The sequence below is a fragment of the Callithrix jacchus genome, chromosome 9 (genome assembly GCF_049354715.1).
Source record: "Callithrix jacchus isolate 240 chromosome 9, calJac240_pri, whole genome shotgun sequence".
Taxonomy (NCBI): Eukaryota; Metazoa; Chordata; class Mammalia; order Primates; family Cebidae; genus Callithrix; species Callithrix jacchus.
Window position 1 is genome coordinate 23,875,160 of NC_133510.1, and position 20,805 is coordinate 23,895,964.

The 20,805-nt window shown below is 39.4% G+C and overlaps 1 protein-coding gene and 1 pseudogene across 3 annotated transcripts in view; both read right to left on the reverse strand.

Annotated features, from left to right (window-relative positions):
* PZP (PZP alpha-2-macroglobulin like) overlaps window positions 1–20,805 on the reverse strand; it is a 71,814-nt gene that overhangs the window by 12,822 nt on the left and 38,187 nt on the right. For all 3 annotated transcript variants that reach the window (XM_002752326.7, XM_009003572.5, XM_017975946.4), the window contains exons 16-28: window positions 14,153–14,317; window positions 13,222–13,327; window positions 8,963–9,110; window positions 8,044–8,272; window positions 7,036–7,162; window positions 6,574–6,695; window positions 5,809–5,860; window positions 4,262–4,345; window positions 3,828–4,004; window positions 3,455–3,542; window positions 1,932–2,088; window positions 1,237–1,311; window positions 647–827 (exon numbers count right to left, since the gene is read on the reverse strand). In XM_002752326.7, the coding sequence (XP_002752372.4) occupies window positions 647–827; window positions 1,237–1,311; window positions 1,932–2,088; window positions 3,455–3,542; window positions 3,828–4,004; window positions 4,262–4,345; window positions 5,809–5,860; window positions 6,574–6,695; window positions 7,036–7,162; window positions 8,044–8,272; window positions 8,963–9,110; window positions 13,222–13,327; window positions 14,153–14,317 (1,711 nt within the window). The remainder of the gene's footprint in view (window positions 1–646; window positions 828–1,236; window positions 1,312–1,931; window positions 2,089–3,454; window positions 3,543–3,827; window positions 4,005–4,261; window positions 4,346–5,808; window positions 5,861–6,573; window positions 6,696–7,035; window positions 7,163–8,043; window positions 8,273–8,962; window positions 9,111–13,221; window positions 13,328–14,152; window positions 14,318–20,805) is intronic.
* Window positions 17,421–18,408, reverse strand: LOC144577752 (ribosomal protein uL30-like pseudogene; annotated as a pseudogene).

Sequence of the window (20,805 nt, forward strand, 5' to 3'; positions counted from 1 at the left end):
GGAGTTGCAGGGGAGTGTGGAAGAGATGTACCTCTTTTCATTCAAGTAAGTCGGCAGAAATCATGAGAAAATGGATATATTTGTCTATTATATTTGTTTTAGCAAGTAGAAATAAAATTCTGCAATTTATCTGCAGTATTATAATTATATTCTATTCTGTATAACCTATGCAGTCCTAGAGAAGATAGATTTGTAAGAGGTGTTCTGATCTCATAATGTATGACTTGGCTAAAGAATTACAGATGAAGCTTGTAATATTTCAGCAGAAATATATTTCTCCCCCTTTTGTAGAATCAGTGTAAGTGGAGAGGGAAATTTAGTACCATTTGCTGTTTCCTCTCACCTTATTTTTGCACACTTTTTTAACTTTTACTTTTTATTTATTTCTTTTTAAAATTTTATTTTATTTTATTTTAAATTCTGGGATACATGTGCAGGACGTGCAGGTTTGTTACATAGTAAATGTGTGCCATGGGGGTTTTCTGCATCTATCAACCCATCACCTAGTTATTAGGCCCCACATGCATTAGCTATTTATCTGATGCTCTCCCTCCCCACATTTCCCTGACAGGCCCCAGTGTGTGTTGTTCCCCTCTCTGTGTCTATGTGTTCTCATTGTTCAGCTCCCACTTATAAGTGCTCTCACCTTCTTTCACAGCTTCTGCATCAAGTGAGTTCAGTATTTCTCTAAGCCGATTTTGGTTTCCCACTAGGGAAAAAGCATAGGCCAGCAATGCCTTGGTGTAGACCTGGCTCCCATGGGTCCCCTCCTTTGCTACATTCCAGGCTGACTCCAGGCAGAACACGGCATTGCGAACAATAGGGTGCTGTAAAGGCAAAAAGATGGTTGTGTCAAACCAGGGTGAATAGAGGCCAGAGCAACCAAGAGCTGGATATTGACAGTCAGATGTTAATGGATTTCAGACAGATAGGCAGACAGCTAGATATTCATTAAATTTAAATAGAAAAGTATTTTCAATCACTTCGCTTTATAGTTCAATCCCAAAGAATAAGACTACAGAACCTGTTTTTAGGATTAGTTCTGATACATAGTCTAAGGGGATTACTGGCCAAGTGTAAATCCCTCTTAATGCATCAACCAAAGAGCTTATCAGTCTGAGAAGTGCCTTATCATTGAACCAAAGGAGACTTGAGACTCAGCCCTTAACAGGGTGGCATTCCAGAAAAAAGGTCTAAAGTTTTCGTGGTAGGGAATGGGATTGAGCTGGTACCTACAGTGACTGGGAGAGGAATCTCCAGAAGGGCAATAGTAACATAGGCGGAGAGGGTCACTTCATCCTCTACTCCTCCCTGTGAATACAACATTGATTTGATTAATTCCAATGCCAAGTGTTAGTATATTCTCTTCTGTTGTTTGATGGAAACAAATTTTCAGTATTTGTTTCTATCAGGTAAGGTAACACCCCCATTCAAAGTATACAATTTCTCCCCCTCCTTCTCTCTCTCTTTTTCTTTTATATATATATTTTTGAGACAGGGTCTTGCTGTGTAGCACAGGCTGGAGTGTAGTGGCACTATCACACCTCATGGCAGACTCAAGCAATTCTCTTGCCTCAAGCTTCTCAAGTAGCTACAACTACAGGCACACGCTACCATGCCTAGCTAATTTTGTAATTTTTTTTTTTTTGTAGAGACTGGGTGTTGCTATGTTGCCCAGGTTAGTCTTGAACTCCTGGGCTCAAGTGATCCATCTGCTTTGGCCTCCCAAAATGTTGTGATTCTAGGTGTGAGCCACTGCATCTGGCCCAATTTCTTCCTTCTCTATAGAAAATTTAATACTCTTTCCCTGATGCCATCCCACATCATCCAGGACTTCATCTTTGCAATTTCCTGTGCCTCCTTCCTCCCCTCACCCTTGGGAGATGTTACATTGATGTGTCATAGGCTCAGAAGTTCATGGAACAGTTCACCTTTATGGCATTGTTGAACAGTGACCCAGAGCTCCTGAAACAGCCATTGTCCTTCTGCATCTGGGAAAGCCACGTGAGAGACTGGGTGATGTGAACTTCATCAATGAAGATGTAGGCTCGAGCCTGGGAAAAAGTCTTCAGTACAAAAGCCGTGAGCCTTAGGGGGAGGAAAAACACAGTGCTGAGGCTCATTCTCATTCAGCATCTTACTGCTCTGTTTTGCACATCTACTCTCCCATCGCAGTGTGCCCCCAAGAAAGTCAATCAGCTATTACTGAGAGTTTGGAGACTTTTTTTTTCTTTTTGCTGCCACATGTTGTTCAATCCATTACCAACTTGTCCTTTCTTCCTAAGGCATTTCTATGCCACTTTAGAGATTCGGGTTCCTTCTAGTTTTTTTGGTTGTTAACTAAGACATTTGCTTTTATATTTTAGGCTTTATGCATTTATTCCTTTTCATAGATGTCTGAACTTACTTTCTGTAGTTTTAACCCTACTCTAATGAGCTGACTTCTAATGTCCAGCTTTAGTAACTATTTCCCTCCATTATCCTGCCCCTCCACTTTTCTTTCCTGTGTTTGCCTGTGTGGTAGGACTACACACACACACACACACACACACACACACACACACACACACACACACAAACACACACACAGAGATAGAGATAGAGAGAGAGAGAGAGGATATCATCTAGTAGAGGTAGTAACGTATGCTCTGTCAGTGATGGTTGTAGTTTTTCTAGTATTTTTCTGACACCTCTTAGTGCTGAACAACAATTTAAAGGGGCAAGTTCCAAACATAATATTCCTGTAGCAACATGAGAAGGAAGAGAGTCTGGGTACATTGGATTAAAAAAAGTCAACCTCAAAGTAATTTTGCTACTTCTTAGATGTTTGCTCCTGACACATTTATTTATCCACACTGAGTATTAGTTTTCTCCTCTGTAAAATGAAGCTAATATCTCTCACTTTTCTGGGTAGCTATAGCAATCAAATAGGGTTTTATTATGGTTTAGAAATGGTTTGTCCACCAAAACTCATGTTAAAACTTAATCCCCAATGTGGTAGCATTGAGAGGTGGAGCCATTAAGAGGTGACTGGATCATGAGAGTTCTGCCCTCATGAATGGAATCCATTCCTAGACAAAACAGCTATCATGAGAATGGGACTGGTGGCTTCATAAGAAGAGGAGGAGATGCTAACCCAGTCTCTACAAAGTAAAGTAAAGAAAATAAAAGAAGAGGAGGGACCTGAGTGAGCACATTCAATCCTCTTGCCATGTGATGCCCTGCATCATCTTGGGACTCTTCAGAGTCCACACCAGAAAGAAGACTCTCAACTAGATGCAGACCCTTGACTTTGGACTTAGCTTTCATAGCTGTGAGAAAGAAATTTCTTTTCCATATAAACTACCTAGTTTCAGGTATTCCATTATAAGCAACAGAAAATGGACAAAGACAGCTGATCTATGTGCATGTTTTGAACTCATTGTTGAAACTCAGAATAGATTTTCTTTCTTACCAAGTGTTGCCCTGGGTCCAGCCATATTTTTCCCCAAAGGTGCTGTAGGAACCATCTTGGTGTTTGTAGTTCAGCTGTCTCTGGTAACCTGAAATGGAAGGCTTCAGATAGCTCATGAAGCATTATAGACAGGCCATCCATATGTGCAGGCTGATGCAACCAGGAGCCGTATACATTTTATGACCTCCTGTGATCTGACATAGTTTTGTGGATGTTATGGATATATCAAAGCATAACATCTTAGGAGAGTGTGGGAAGATTGCTGTTTTCATAAAAATTATCAGCATGGGTTAATGTTCGATAATATAACTTAAGCCTAATTAGGAAAAGTTTCGTTAGAATAACAAAATAAATTTTTCTCTGTCTCACTTACCACTGATGAGATAGCCAATGGCCTTGGCCTTGATCTCCTCTGTCAGTTGCTGGGTTTCATTCAGATAGCTTAAGACATAGATGTTAGGAGCAAATAGGACCATGTTCTGTTCTCCACAGCCATAGGGCATCTGGAGGAGATTTTGTATATTTTGCATAGCAGAACCTAGTATGTCACCTGGGGAATGTGAAAGATTGGATGTCAGCATAATTTCAGCTTGTAAGTAGCCAACATTATTTTTAAAAGTGGCTTTTATATTCAGAGTCACATGCTCTATCATTTAGATAAGAAAAGTTCTACACATAGAGTGTGACTTCCAGGGTCCTAGTAAGAATAACAGCTATCGAGAACTTGATAATTCAAATATGAACACATAGGTGAGATGCGCAGGGGCAACGCTTTTGGTCCAGGTTACTAAATCCAAGGTGACTCACCCAGAACTGAGAAAGAGGCTCTGGCAGATTCTTTGACCACATTTGGTGGGAGCTTCAAGGACAGCTGTTCAGACACCTCGGCACCTTTAGAAACAGACAGCACATGTTAAAGAAGGACATCTATGATTACAACATAATTTACTGATTATAATGTAGTGAGAGCCTCAGAGCCGCATTGCCTGAATACGATACTGGCCCTGCTTTGTGACCTTGGGTAAATTGTGATGATCTGATGAAAAAAATACATGTAAAATATTAGAACAGTATTTGTAACATATTAAATTTCAGTGAAAGTGAGCAATTACTATTATTGTGGTTATTTTATTATTATAGTTAGCAGTAATGCAAGGAATTACTGGATGCAAGGAATAAGAATTTGACCTAATGATGAAATTACCTTTAATAGTCTAATTTCTTTTGGTACTCTGTGACTTCCAGAGTCCTTCCTCTTCTAACTTAACTATGTTTTGCATTGCTGTGCTCAGTAGCTTTCTAAAAGAAGTCTAGGACCTGGTGGAGAACTGTCATTCTCTACTTTATTGAAGCAATATTAAGACTTATGCCCATAATAATACAAATTACTGGCTCTCTTACGCTATATAATATTTGAATGAATTTCCATGTTTATAAACAGATAATATGACCATATCTTAAATTAGCCCTTCTCAAATGATAAATACAGTGTTGTGCACACTCTAGATATAGAAATAATAACGTAGCAGTGCTGTATAAAAGCTACAACTGGTTCTTAATGATTTGATGAAGTCAAATGTAAGTTATTTTCTGACATGGACAACACACAATTTTTAGTGAGAAGGGTAGAAAATGCCTATGTTTCATCAGCAGCTGTTTTAGAGACTATCTGTTGGGGATCAAATTTATCATGACCCTGCTCTCTTTCATTGTTTTTGTTTTTGTTTTTTTTTTTGACAGAGTCTCACTCTTTCACCCAGGCTGGAGTGAAGTGGCACCATCTCAGCTCACTGCAACTTCTGCCTCAGGGGGTTCAAGGGATTCTCATGCCTTAGCCCCTGAAGTAGCTGTGACTACGGCGTCCACCACCATGCCTGGCTAATTTTTGTAATTTTAGTAGGGACAGAGTTTCACCATGACAGCCAGGCTGGTCTCAAACTCCCAACCTCAAGTGATCCTTCCACCCTAGCCTCCCAAAGTGCTGGGATTACAGCTGTGAGCCACCATGCCTGGCTAACCCTGTTCTATTTCTACCTCATCCTGGGCCACTTGAAGCTTCTGCAGCTGGGCTTGTCGGTGAGCAGCCACTGGGCTATTCAGGTCAAAGAGCTACATGTGAACCAAGAAAGCGCAGGTGTTAGTCCTTTCTGTACCCCCTGAGCCACATTAACTTGCTCTCTTGGCCTCAATGTCTTCATTTGTAAAACCTATCTAAAGAAATATTTAGTATTACGCTGCCTTTATTGGAACATTCTGACAACTGGGAGATAATATCTATAAATGTGCATTGTAACTTGAGGTTTATACCCTTCTGTGCCTTTGATCTCACTATGATTATGAGGAGGGACTCTTACCTGAGGCACAGGTCATGGAATTGAAAGTCTTTTCTTTCTCAATACCTTCAGCCTTGGATGAAAAGAAAGAGAAGGAGCAAAAAAATATAAACATCCGAGTGAGAAGAGAACCACCATAGATTCCTTTCTTTGATGGGTAGCGTTTTCATGAATGATGTTTAGCATCCTGCTTTTTATCTTTCCAACTTTTATTTTAAGCTCAAGGGGACGTGTGCAGTACATGCAGGTTTGGTACATAGGTAAACATGTGCCATCGTGGTTTGTTGCACAGACCGTCTCGTCACCTAGGTTTTAAGCCCAGCACCCATTAGCTATTCTTCTTGATGATCTCCCTCCTCCCACTCCCACCCTCAGACAGACCCCAGTATGTGTTGCTCCCCTCCATGTGTCCACATGTTTGCATCATTCAGCTCCCACTTATAAGTGAGAACGTAACATTCTCTTGTTATACAAATCCATAAACATTGAAGAACCAGGGAGGTTGGTAGAGAGAAAATGAAAAGAGATAGTAAGTGCAGTGAATCAAAGGTAATAGGGATGAGAGATACATGAATCTTAGCAGAGAGGTGGAGATCAGGAAGTTGCACTCAAATAATTAGTGAAAAAATATTTACAATAGCTGGCAGTGTCTGCTGCAGGGCTTTTAGGATGGGAAATTCTATTAGTCTTACAGGATGTATTGTGTGAGCAAAATTTAATGGTCTCAAGAGTGACCACCCAGTGTTTTATCCTTACAGTTGTTAGGGACTCCCCAAAATATGTTACCTCCACCAACAAGGTTTTGATGACTGTGTCTTTTCTTTTAATCTCAGGGACTTCAGCAACCTCATTTCCACAGAGTTCTAGGGACTGCATTGCCTCTGCACTCACTGAGAAATTCACATTCCCTAAAACAAGGAATATTGAAAACATGAGTATCCATCTTGATAGTCCAATCACCTTTAAGGAGTACACTTTAAATTTACAATTGGCCAGAATAGAAAATAAAGCTAATAAAAGACCCAATGAGGTTAGTGTACACTGAGTAGCCAATACCCAGGAGTAGTGATTACGGGGACTAACCTGGGTGAGAATAGTGTGAGGAGGTCATTGTAGATAGAAATAGGAATAAAATTTAACTTTATAGAATCATATCCATGGCAAGTAAAGCAGAATATGATGAAAAAAAGTGCTCAGATAGCCACCATCCTTGTTGATTGATAGGCCCTTTGGGGTACTGTCACTCACCCAGAGTTTTAGGAGTCACTGTCCAAGACAAGGTTCGCCTCTCATTTCCACAGATACAATAGGATTCTTCTCCCTTTGTATTTTTGGAAGCTAGGAAGGCTGGAGAGGCTTTCAGCTGCACACTGACCTATCACCCCACATGAGGCAGAGACAGAAATGATCAGAATATGGGAAGACATGAAAATGTAGAATTGGGGCCAAGTGTGGGATGCTGCAGTAAATTGGGATTTGTAAGAAAATGTATGTCACATAGATTCATCCATGCTTTAAGAAGCATGGAAATGGCAGTGATACAAATCAAGGTTGGTTATGTATTAGGAGGATTTGGCATTTGCATTATGGTAGACTGGGGAAGTGTGCAGATGTGGCAGTGGTGCAGGAAGGGGAAAAGCAGTGCTTGTACATCGCCCTGCGGAGTACTATCTGCTGCTATGTAGATTTCCTTACTGTTTCTTCCTTCCTCCCTTCTCCTATTTCTTACAACATATATCACATGTCTACCCCATGGGAGGCATAGAACATTGGGAACGATAGATGAGAGGCTTCCAATCTTGAGGATACTCTGTTATAAGAAGGATGATCTATACACAACCACTACTACATAATTTACAAAGAGATAAATGCTATAAGATAAATTAAAATAATATATTGTGGAGATTTTGAGATGCAGGCTTAAAGAATGACACTCATGGAACTGAGAAAGCTGAGTTGTGTGTCAGCTTCAAGAATGTTCCTGGTATAAAACCTAATTGTGGCAAAGGATTCTGCAAGTGCTAAGAAATACAAAAGCAAGGTGTGGCTTAGAGAGCCATGGTTTAAGCACCCATAGCACATATATCACTGTAGCATCTCTCTGATCATGTCTTGCTTTACTTAGCACTAATTATTCACAGTGCTAACACATAATTCTTTGAATTATCGTTAGTCTCGGGAACAGAATCAGTAGGTGACTGATCAAAGGAATCTTTTGTTCTATCCACTCTGTCTGTTCACCCTCATTTTCCTTACCCGGATGCATTTGGGAAGGTAGTTTAGGACAGTGGCCTTGAGTGTGAAGACCTCTCCACGGATCACAGAGTAGGGCATTGTGAGCTCCACAAAGAAGGGCTGGAAGGCTCGGAGAGAGGCAGTGGGAGAGATACCAAGTCCAGCATCTTCGGACAGGCAGAAGGCCCCTGCCTTCCACTCAGTGATGGTGTCAGGGACTGTTACTCCTACCTCAGCCACACCTGATGAGCTGGGGAGGCGGGTAATTGAAGAATAGAAATAATAAGAATAGAAATGTGAGCCACTTTTCTCAAGTGAGAATCAATCTGCTTAAACTAATGTCAAGACCTGAATCCACTTAAGGGCATACAGGTGTTTGCATGTCTGTGAACACTAGATTATGTGCTGGGATCTGAGTCAGGAAAATAAAAGGCACTAAATGGTACCTCTCCCCCTTATCAACAAGTGGTCATATCCCACATGTCTGTACTTCGAATACAAATATTTGAATTGTGATTCATTTTGGTCTTTAACTTCCCCTGCTATTGCATAATCCCATAAATAAGCATTTTTAAGAATCATGACCAACAATTAGAACCTTGGATTAACGTAGCCTGATTTGTTTATGTGCCTGCTCCAGCCCTGGTAGTTCCAGAAGGCTCCCTGAATAACATTAAATAGTACATATAGAATTGGATATTTATAGCTCCCATGTCTACTATTTGACAGCATCAGGAATAATTATTTTAGAATTGCTCAGCACTGAGACAATTACATTAATAAGCTTATACAGTTACAGAATTTAACTTAGGTCTATCCTAAAAAGTAAGAGATTAAGATAATTATCCAGAACTTTTCAGAGAGATTATCTTAGAATTGAAAATGTTGGAGGAACTACATCCCCTCCTCTCCAGCTATGGAGGAAAGTCAATTCACTTACTCCACTGCCACCAACTCCCAGATCCAAGTCTCAGGAAAATAACTCCGCACTGTTTCAGGGACTGGCCCCGAATTTTGTTCATTACTTAAAGGTATTGCATTATATGCATCAAATTGAGGAGTATATGGCATCGCTGCCATTCCTGAAGCTAATGAAGAAAGAGAAAATTGTCCAGTTAGGGAAAAGCATGCATTAATTTCATGGTGCATGTGTGTGACTTTGGAGAACGAATTTTCAGGTTTTCTGCTCAGACTGTCCTAAAAATCTTGTAGAAGTTGTAGAACTTGGGAAATACTTTGCAATCCCTCATTCTCTGAACACAGAGGAGTCTTTGTCAGAGGTGGAAATTCTATGTATCCCAGACATAGCATAGTTTGATGTGAATGGAAGCTGGGAAAATAAGATCACTTGGAGACAGTTTTATGGGTTTTGCTGGGAAGAGCTGGTTTTGAAGTGGAGACAATATTGCTTCATTCTTAGAGAAACTGAGGATTTGTAAAATGCTCTTTAGGCATTGAGAGTGGTGGCAATACTGAAAATGGAATTACCAGTGGAGTGAACGGAATTTAATGATTTAAACTATGTGAACTGTATGGAAGTTTGCAAAAGGTTATTCTCTGGGTAATAAGATTAGGGCATTAAATTTTATTCTATTTATTTTTTGACATCTGAAATAAATAATTCAGATGTCAAAACAGATATTTCCATTAGGAATAGCTGTATGGTTGACACAAAGAAATCATTTACTAACTTGACAGGGCAGAGAGCTGTACATCTAGGCAATTTTGTCCATGTTGTGCCTGAAATCATGCTTAATAATTGAATTTGAGTTGAGATCTCCCTCCATGTACCCCATGTGATATTTCAGAAATACTTTGTGAAAGAATACTTATAAGAAAAAACATATTTCTGGCAATTTCACCATAATAGTTTTCACCACTGATAAAATCATCAGTAGTAATTTCTTAAGTGAATATTATACACCTTCTTGCCCCATATCCTTCCAAGTGGCAACGATTTCTATCTTTGACTCTGATTTCTCACTGATGTTCTGTCTTACACTGTCTTCACTGTTATCTTAAATATTGAAATATCTAAAAGGAGGATGCACCTAAATGAACTATTTTCCATTTTCTCCTGAATATGTCAAGAGCCTCCTCATGTTACTGCAGTTAACAAGCCATTGCATCCAGTGGAAGATGGCTATATCCTTCCTACTCTTCCTGTCAACTTGACTTTCCATGTGTCCTTTCACAGTCTCTGTATCTCAGTTTTATTCTTCTCATCCCAAAACTAATAAACTCCACAGTAAATGCCTTTAAATTGGTTTCCCAGGACAAAAATCTTGTTTTTCTTGCTTCTTTTTTATATTTGACTTCATGAAAATGTGTTGAACTCTGGATTAAGTCACTCATACTCTGCTTTGCTGCGGATCCCAAAGTACTTTCAATGAAATGTTCTGTTCATAACTTAAAAGGGCTGCTCAACCCAGCTTCATAATACTCTTCTGACCTTTAATACCTTCAAGCAAACAACAACAATTAAAACAAAAAAAACCCTGAAAATTTTATTTTAATTTAGAATCTAGTGTGATCGAGACACATATTAGATCACGTCACTCCTCTTCTGAAAAGCTCCTTATTTCAGTCATAGTATAAAAGTCAAGTCCTTACTATGACCTACAAGCCCCATATAATGCAGCCTCAAGTATTGCTCTGATCTCTCTCTAACTGCTCACATTTCATTCACTCTGTTTCAACCACACTGGTTTCCTTTGTCTGCCTAGAACAATTCAGGCATGCTCTCACCTCAAAGCCTTTGAGAGATAGACTAGTGAGGAAGTTATGAACATGGGATGTGGAATCAAACTCCCTGACTTGAATATACCCCATGCCACGTCTTATTGGCTATGACATCTTAGTGACTGAGTTATTTAACCTTTCTGGGTCTCAGTTTTTCTATATGTAAAATAGTGTTAAGAACACCCACCTTAAAAGGTTACTGCAAGAATTAAGGAAATTATCTAAAATTATCTATCTATAACTATCTATTGGTCTATCAATCATCTACCTATCTCCCTATTATCTATCTCCTGGAGCACAGAAAGCACTCCATAAGCATTTTCTGTTATTGATATTGTTTCCTATGACTATAATACTCTTATTCCAGAGTCATATGGCTTGTTGTCTTCTTTCAAGTGTTTGCTCAGATTTCACTCTCTTGGTAAGATCTTTACTGACCCCCTCATTTAAATTTGCAACTTCCTTCAGTCTCAAAATCCCTTCCCTACTTGAATTTTCCTATATAGTATTTATGACCTTATAGTGAGCCATACAATATTCTCTTGCTACCTATTAGAACATAACCTTCATAGAGTTGAAGATTTTTGTTCTTATTATTTGTTATATAACCAAAAACTAGGTCAATAAATATTGAACACAAATATAAATTTGTAACTTCTTAATTTTTATAGTTCCAGGTACTAGTCATGTCTTTCATTGTCTAGCGTAATTTTAGTTCCTTGTTTGTTTAATATCTTTCACTCTTCCTCTCTTTTAGGCCCTACCAACACTACTGAATTTATCTTCTTCATATCTTCATATGTACTGTTCTTTTTTTTCTTTTATGAGACGTTATCTCACTCTGTCGCCAGCTGCAGTGCAGTGGTGCAATCTTGGCTCACTACAACCTCTGCCTCCCGGATTCAAGCAATTTTCTTGTCTCAACTTCTGGAGCAGCTGGGACTACAGGCATTTGCCACCATGCCCAGCTAATTTTTGTATTTTTAGTAGACATCAGTTTCACCATGTTGGCCAGGATGGTCTCTATCTCCTGACCTTGTGATCCACCCACCATGGCCTCCCAAAGTGCTGAGACCACAGGCATGTGCCACCGTGCCCAGCCTTCATACATATTGTTCTATACCATCAAGCACCTTCAGGGTGTATGATGGCTTCCCAAATAGTCATGGAAGTGGCTATTTTCCTTGAACTTATTTTCAAGAAATATCACAAGATATTTTAGTTTACTTAGCTCTTTTATTTCCTCATATACCTGACTCATTTATCTCTACTAATTTCAATCTCTGTGGTGTATTCATCACACATTTTAGAAGCTCTTTTTTTTCTGAGTGTTATTATATGATCCTAAATATATTTTTAATAAATTCCAGAACATTTCCTTCATTCCTAACTTCCATGGTTTAAACTTGATGTTTGTTCTATTTAAGTCTCTTGGCCATTTCCCTTTCCCTTATGCTCTATTCTCATTATTCATATACCATCTTTGATACATGACAAAATCATATTTACCCTTTTTTAGATATTGTTAGAAATTTGTGCTATCACTGAATGTATACTTAAAGATAAACAGTCCATGGCCCTTTAACAGGTGTCATTTTTTAAAATAATGAAGCTCGTTTAAAGATGGATATTAATCTTAAATGTAATCCAAATGCCAAGGAACATAGAAATGCTATTTAAACAATCAAAAGTTCTTAATTTGCTTTGCTACATTGTATTTAGTTATCTTGTTGGGCATTTTCCAAGGTCTTGAAGAACCATTAGTCAAAATCCTTCAATTTATTAATGAAGGATTTGAGGTTTAGAGAGGAGATGTGACACACCCACTTCACATAGAGGACTTCTGATTTCCAGTTTGAGCTCAAGGCATGTACATTTTGTTAGCAGATGGAGATCAGGAATATTTTGGAGAAAAGGGAAGTGGAATCATGAGAGAGGGATGAGGCAGGGCTGGACAGTGTTCAAGTGTAAGTAGACCTGGTGATGGAACAGATGTTTTAATAAGTTGAAGGGTCTTGAAAATGTCTGCTCTATTTGAGTAGTGGTTTTGGCCACAGATTGGGAGATATTTCTGAGATGTTCACATTGTTTCTTGTCACCAGTGAAGTATTTTGTCCATCTTTATGTTTTTTAAAATACAGGATTCCTATGAATGTCTTTCCTGTTTCCATAATCAGAATTATTCTCTCCTTCCATTGTAAGCATTTTCCTTCTTCTGTGGTATATCAGAATCTTGTATTTTATCTGATTTTGTGCCCTAAAATATCTGATGCATCTAAAAGAAATCTCTGATCAGTTTTGGTTATCACCAGCTAAATTAGCAAGAAACATCTAATTTGCATCTTGGTTTCTCTGTGTGTATAAAATGGAAATAGGGCTACATTATCTCATTTGACATTTTTGGCATAGTATTATCATTGGACAGGAAATAACAATAAAAGCAAATTGCTATCATACCTCCATAGTATCCTTGACTCATTCCTCCTGCAGGTGCAATGTGGGTGACTGCACATGACTTTCGTTTTCGGACTTTTGAGTTAGTGAACACCTTTAATCCCATCTCCTGGAAAAAATGATTATTCCATCAACTTGTAAGCTTGATTAGAATATACAAAACATACTATCTTTAGAAACTGCCTTATGTAATTCCAGTAGCCTTATATTAATTCTTTTTTTAATTCCTTTTTATACTTCAATGTTATTATCAAACCAAAGGGTCTAGGAAACAAGATCTAAATGTGTAGGCTAAGTTTATTGTCTTGAATCTGAAACTTTCTTTGTTTTCTATGATTTTCTAGATGATAACAGCTCCATTAAGTTAGACATCCCATTAATCTTTTTCACTGCTTTAATTTAAGACCGAGAACTTTAATTTAGGTTTTATGTACAATGGTCAATCATAAAGTATTTATTGAATAAATGAATTTTTTTTGGAAAGGAGAGAAGGAAAGAAAGAAAAAAAGGAGTGAAGGAGAGGAAGAAAGAGGAAGAAAAAGAGGGAGAGAGAACAGGAATGTTGCTTTATTCTAAAAATGGGTATTGAAAAACCTCTTCTGTGGCGAAACACCCGACAGTAAATCTAGAGTAGTGAAATGACTACACTTATGGATTATTAAGATTATATTCTTTATTTGCTATCGTTTACTTTGCAAAGAAAACCCCTACACATAATTAAAAAGTATCTGGATGGATAGGCAGAGGTTAGATCTAGCCCTGACTGACAAACTGAGTTTTTGCCTGACTTTAACCTTTTTATGGGCTTCATTTGTCTCCCCTGAAAAATGAAGAGGCAAGTCTAAATAATTATTAAAATTATGCATAGATACAGAGTTTTATTAACATTCAAAAAATCACAAGCCAGCATGTTAAGAAGTAGGGAGAATTTTACCTTGAGGAAGCTATAAATATCTGCTTCATCATTACGTGATAAGGGAACATAGAAGGCCCCATAACGAAAGATGAAAGAATTGGGGCAGGGTTCCTGTTCTTCCTCCTGCTGGTTCACATTGTCAGGAAAACTGGTGAGATCCTTCACAGTTAGCAGATTATATACCTGTAGCAGTGGGGAGATCAAAGGAAGAACTCTGACTTTGCTTTTGAAATACTCAGAAGGAACTATGTTCACGTAGCTGGCACCTTAGAGATAAGTTGAAGATTTTGCTTATATTTAACAGTGTTGTTTTGTTATAAAGAAATAAAATCTACTTGTAAAAATGTTTCCAAAGATTAATAAAATCTTAAGTTATGAAGGATTAATTAAAACTTCACTGTAGAATCTAGAGGTAAAAATAGACTATAAAAAATATAGAAAAAGATCTGACTTGCATCTGGGTTTGATTAATACTTAATGCCCCGAGGAATTTAGCTACACATTATTATTGCCACCTGTTAAATATCTATATCTACTCAGGCTTATTCTCAGATAGAAAATTATACAGACGGCCAATTAGAAGCAGCTGCCATCTGTAGCACTTAGGAAGTGGAATGAAAAGGGGTGAGTAAATTCAGCACCTTCAATTGAAATATTCAGGTTCTCACAATAAGACTGACTAGGCAAGCAAGTTGACCCACAGAGAACAAAGAAAAGCAGCGTGGGTGGAGGTGGAGGTAGGGGAGGGCAACAGAAGAAATCCCCACTGCCAGCCAAGGGAAGCAGTGGATGATTGTGCAACCTTGCCTGGGAAGTCACATTTCTTCCATGGATCTTTGCAACCCGTGATCAGAACATACTCTCGTGAGCCCATGCCACCAGGGGTTTGGGTCTGATACACAGAGCTATCTGGAGTCTTGGCAGAGCAGCTGCTCAGGCACACGGAGACCCAGGAGTTTTATGTACTCCAGCCCTGGGATCCGCAGAAAGACAGGAAATCTGTTTGTACAGATCCCTAAGAAGGGGGCTGAATTCAGAGAGCCAAAGAGCATCATCCTGTGGACCCCATTTCCACAGCACCTCACAAGTTAAGACCCATGGTCTTGGAATCCCAGCCAGCCAATGGCAGTGGGTTGGAGTCCACCTGAGATGGATCTGAGTTCCTGGCAGGAGAGGCGGCTGCCATCTCTGTGGTTCTGAGGACTCAGCCACTCCAGCCTGCAGGCTAGGAAAATACACATGATTTGGATGAGGAAGGGTCCCCCACAATGCAGTACAGCTGCCTTGCCAGATTGTGACCAGACTGCTTCTTTAAGTGGGACCCTGATCCACTATTTCTCACTGAGTGGGACCTTTCCATAGGGGCTTCAGGTACTCCAGCCAGGGTTCTAAAGACAGAGCTTTGATCTCTCCCTGGGATGGAGCTCCTGGAGGGCAGGGGTGTCTGCTATCTCTGCAGTTTGGTTGACTCTGCCACTCCAACCTGCTGGCTTTGGAGAATACAGGTGGTCCAGATGAGGAAGGGTCCCACCCAATGCAGTGCACCTGCTCTGTCAAAAAGCAGCCAGACTGCTTCTTTGAACAAGTCCCTGATCCCATTTTTCCTGACTGGGTGAGACCTCCCAATGAGGGTCCCCAACCACCTCCAACATTTGCATGTGGGCTGGCAACAGGTTAGAACCCCCGTGGGATGGGGCTTCCAGAGAAAGGCACAGGCTGCCATCTTTGTTGTTTCACGGCCTTTACTGGTGATACCTCCAGGCACGGGAGAAACCAAGGCAACCGGGGTCTGCAATGGACCCCCAGCAAACCACAGTAGCCCTATGATAGAGTGGCTTGACTGTTAAAAGAAAAACAAATGGAAAACAACATCAACAAAAAGGACCCCACAAAAATCTAATTCAAAGGGCAGCAACCTCAAGGATTAAAGGTAGATAAGCTCACAAAGATGAGAAGGAATTAATTCGAAAACACGGAAAACTCAAAATGCCAGAGTGCCTCATCTCTTTAAATGACCGCAGTACGTCTCCAGCAAGGGCACAGAACTGAGCTGAGGCTAATATGGTTGAATTGGCAGAAGTAAGATTCATAAAGTGGATAATAATGAACTTTGCTGAGCTAATGGAGGATGTTGTAACCCAATGAAAAGAAGCTAAGATTCAAGATAAAACATTACAGGAGCTGTTAGCCAGAATAGCCAATTTAGAAAGGAAGATAATCAACCTGATGGAGCTGAAAACCACATCACAGGAACTTCACAGTGCACTCACAAATATCAATAGAAGGACAGACCAAGAGGAGGAAAGAATCTCAGAGCTTGAAGATTATCTGAAATAAGACAGGCAGACAAGAAAGAGAAAAAAGAATGAAAAGAAATGAACAAAACTTCTGAGAAATATGAGGTTACGTAAAAAGACCAAACCTATGATTGATTGGCTTCCTTGAAAGAGACAGAGAATGGAACCAAGTTAGAAAACATACTTCAGGATATCATCCAGGAGAACTTTCCCAACCTAGCAAGACAGGTCAAACTTCAAATTCAAGAAATGCAGAGAAGGCCAGTAAGATCAACCCAAAGACAAAATCCTCAGGTCCTCTAAGGTCAAAATGAAAGAAAACATGTTAAGAGCAGCCAGAGAGAAAGGCTACGTGACCCACAAAAGGAAACATCTCATACTAACAGTGGATCTCTCAGCCAAAAACATAGAAGCCAGAAGAAATTGGGGACCAATATTGAAGAATCTTTTTTTTCAGAGACAAGTGAACATTTATTTTTGTACCTTTCCTCCTATGTATATTTCAAGCCTTTTTCACAACAAGGCCCCAGGAATCTCCAGATTCAATTATGTCCCTGGGCTTGTCCACTGCTGCAGGAGTCTTAGGGAGCCTTGTACAAATGCTAGAGTTGCTCAATTACTAACATTAAAACCTAGGATAGGAGATGCAGCAAAGTAGGACTCCTTCCTTCATGGGATGTGCTGATTTCAGACAAGGCAGTAGCCAATGTAGAAAATACCAGAATTTTTCCTTGGGACTAGACTGTGATGAGAGGTGCTTGCTATGAACATAAGCTACTGTCTTTTCTTTTGAGACAGAGTTTTGCTCGTTACCCAGGCTGGAGTGCAATGGCGCGATCTTGGCTCACCACAACCTCTGCCTCCTGGATTCAAGTGATTCTCCTGCCTCAGCCTCCCTACTAGCTGAGATTACAGGCATGGGCCACTACATCCTGCTAATTTTTGTATTTTTAGTAGAGATGGGGTTTCACCATGCTGGTCAGGTGGATCTCTAACTCCCCACCTTAGGTGGTCTGCCTTCCTCGGCCTCCCAAAGTACTGGGATTACAGGCATGAGCTGCCACACCTGGCCAGCTACTGTCTTTTCTTTGACCCTTCCTTTCCAGTTTTTGAAGATGAAGCAGGAAATAATCTCCAAAGATACTTAATACAAATTCTCCAAAACCCAAAAACGCATGCTTCCACTTCATTTATAAAAAATTATTAGTTTGGTACGTGGGTCTAGTTCAGCTGGCAGATGAGCTGATTGATGCATTCAGCCCGATAGTCAGGTGTCCCCATCTCCTTGAGGAAGCCCACTCTAGTTTTAGTACATGATGGGCCACTGAGAGGTGGAAAGGGCACAAGACCCATGAGATCTCCTGGAAATGCTTCCCAGGGAAGGCAGTTTCATGAATGAGGTCTTCCAAGAAAATGACACGAAACTTCCCCAGGTGCTCCTTCATCACTGTGTTGTCTGTCAGAGAGATGGTCTTATTCTTGACCTTGGCTTGTCCATGTTTCAAAATGAGTCCCTGGACAGACTTCAGATTTGGAAATCCCCAGGTCACATAAGGTTCCACTATTTGCAGCATTTTTAGGTTCTGGGGGGTGACTTTTACAAAGACATTACTAAAAATTTTCTTTAGGTGAAGTCTTGCAATGGTTCTCTGCACCAGTAAAGTGACACCATCAACTTTTTCTATGCATATGACAAAGGCATGTTTACCTGGCAATTTGAAGGCATGAGGCTTCACTTCTAGTCATCTGACACTCACCTTGTCATGTGTCTGTCACCAGGAATCATGTAGGAATGATTCCAGTCACTCAAACCTGGGCCCTTTTCCTTTCCTCTGCCCCTTCTTTGCCAAAAGTGCCTGCTTTGCCTGAGTGGCTTTCAGGGCTTGATAAGCCTTCTTCTTTTTCAGAAGATTTTCTGGAACCAAAGGGATTTTTTCTTAGCTCTTGCTCCGCCATCCTTCCAGTGTAGGAGCTACTGATCAATATTCAACTATCTTAAAGAAAATAATTTCTAACCCAGAATTTTATACCTGGCCAAACTAAGCTTCATAAACAAAGGAGAAATGAGATGCTTTTCAAACAAGTGAATGCTTAGAAAATTCATCACCACAAGACCTGCCTTGCAAGACTCCTGAAGAAAGCACTAAATATGGAAAAGAAAGACCATTACCAGCCACTACAAAGCAGACTGAAGTATGCAGACCAGAACACGATGAAGTAACCACATAAATAAGTCTGCCAAAAAGCATCACAATCAAATTCACACATAAATATACTAACCTTAAATGTAAATCGACTAAATGTCTCAGTTAAAAGACACAGAATGGCAAGCTGTGTCTTGATAATAGCCAAGACCCATCAGTATGCTGTCTTTAAAAGACCCATCTCATGTGCAAGGACAGATATAGGCTCGACATAAAAAGATGGAGAAAAAATGTACCAAGCAAATGGAAAATAGAAAAATGCAATGCTCGTTTCTGACAAAGCAGACTTTAAACAAAGATCAAACAAACAGTGAAAGGTATTAAATAATGGTAAAGGGTTCAATTCAGCAAGAAGAGCTAATTATTCTAAATATACATGCATCCAGTACAGAAGCACCCAGATTCATAAAGCAAGTGCTTAGATACCTACAAAGAGACTTAGACTCCTACACAATAATAGTGGGAGACTTGAACACCCCACTGACAATATTAGACAGATGATTAAGACAAAATTAACAAAGATATTTAGGACCTGAACTCAGCCGTGGGTCAAGTGGATGTGATAGATATCTACAGAACTCTCCACCCAAATTCAACAAAATATACATTCTTCTTATTGTCACATGGCATTTACTCAAAAACTGATCACATAATTGGAAGTAAAACACTCCTCAGCAAATGCAAAAGAACTGAAATTATAGCAGTCTTTCTGACAATAGTGCAATCTAATGAGAACTTGAGATTAAGAAATTCACTAAAAACCACACAACTACATGGAAGTTGAATAACCTAATTCTGAGTGACTCTTGAGTAAACAATGAAATTAAGGCAGAAATCAAGAAGTTATTTGAAACTAATGAGAACAAAGAGACAATGTACAGGAATCTGTGGATGCAGCTAAAACAGTGTAAAGTGGGAAATTGATAGCACTAAATGCCTGCATCAGAAAGCTAGAAAGATCTCAAATCAATAACCTAACATCTCAACTAGAAGAACTAGAGAACCAAGAGCAAACAAACCCAAAGCTAGCAGAAGACAAGAAATAACAAATATCAGAGCGGAACTGAGGTAGATAGAGACATAAAAAAACCTCAAAAAAAAAAAATCCCGATGAATCCAGGAGCTCCTTTTTTGAAAATAAAATAAAATAGACTGCTAGCTGAACTAATAAAGAAGCAAAAAAAGAGAAGAATCAAGTATATACAATCAGAAATGACAGGGGGATATCACCACTGAACTCACAGAAATAAGAACAACTATCAGAGAATACTATAAACACCTCTGTGTACATAAACTAGAAAATCTAGAAGAAGTTTATAAATTACTGGACACATACAGCCTCTCAAGACTGAACCAGGAAGAAATTGAATCTTTGAATAGACCAATAACAAGTTCTGAAATTGAGGCAGTAATAAATAATCTACCAACCAAAAATAGCCCAGGACCAGATGGATTCACAGCTGAATTCTACCAGAGGTAGAAAGAGGAGCTGGTACCATTCTACTAAAACTATTCCAAAAATTGAAAAGGAAGGACTCCTCCTAACTTTCGAGACCACCATCATCTTGATACCAAAACCTGGCAGAGACACAACAAAAAAAAGAAAGCTTCACACCACTATCCCCAGTGAATTTCGATGCAAACATCCTCAATGAAATACTTGCAAATCAAATCCAGCAGCACACCAAAAGCTTATCTACCACAACCAAGTACGCTTCATCCCTGGGATGCAAGCTTGGCTCAACATACACAAATCAATAAATGCAATTCATTCCATAAACAGAACTAAAGGCAAAAATCACAAGACTTCTCAATATATGCAGAAAAGGTCTTTGATAAAATTCAACATCCCTTTTTGTTAAAAATTCTCAATAAACTAGGTATTGAGGAAACATACCTCATAAGAGCCATATATGACAAACACACATAAAAGCCATATATGACAAACACAAATATCATACTGAATGGACAAAAGCTGGGAGCATTTCCCTTGGAAACCAGCAAAAGAGAGAGATGCCCTCTCTCACCACACCCATTCAACATGGAAGTGGAATTTCTGGCCAGGGCAACCAGGGAAGAGAAAGAAACGAAGTGTATTCGAACAGGAAGAGAGAAAGTCAAATTATCTTTATTTGCAGATGACATGATTTTATATCTAGAAAACCTTATT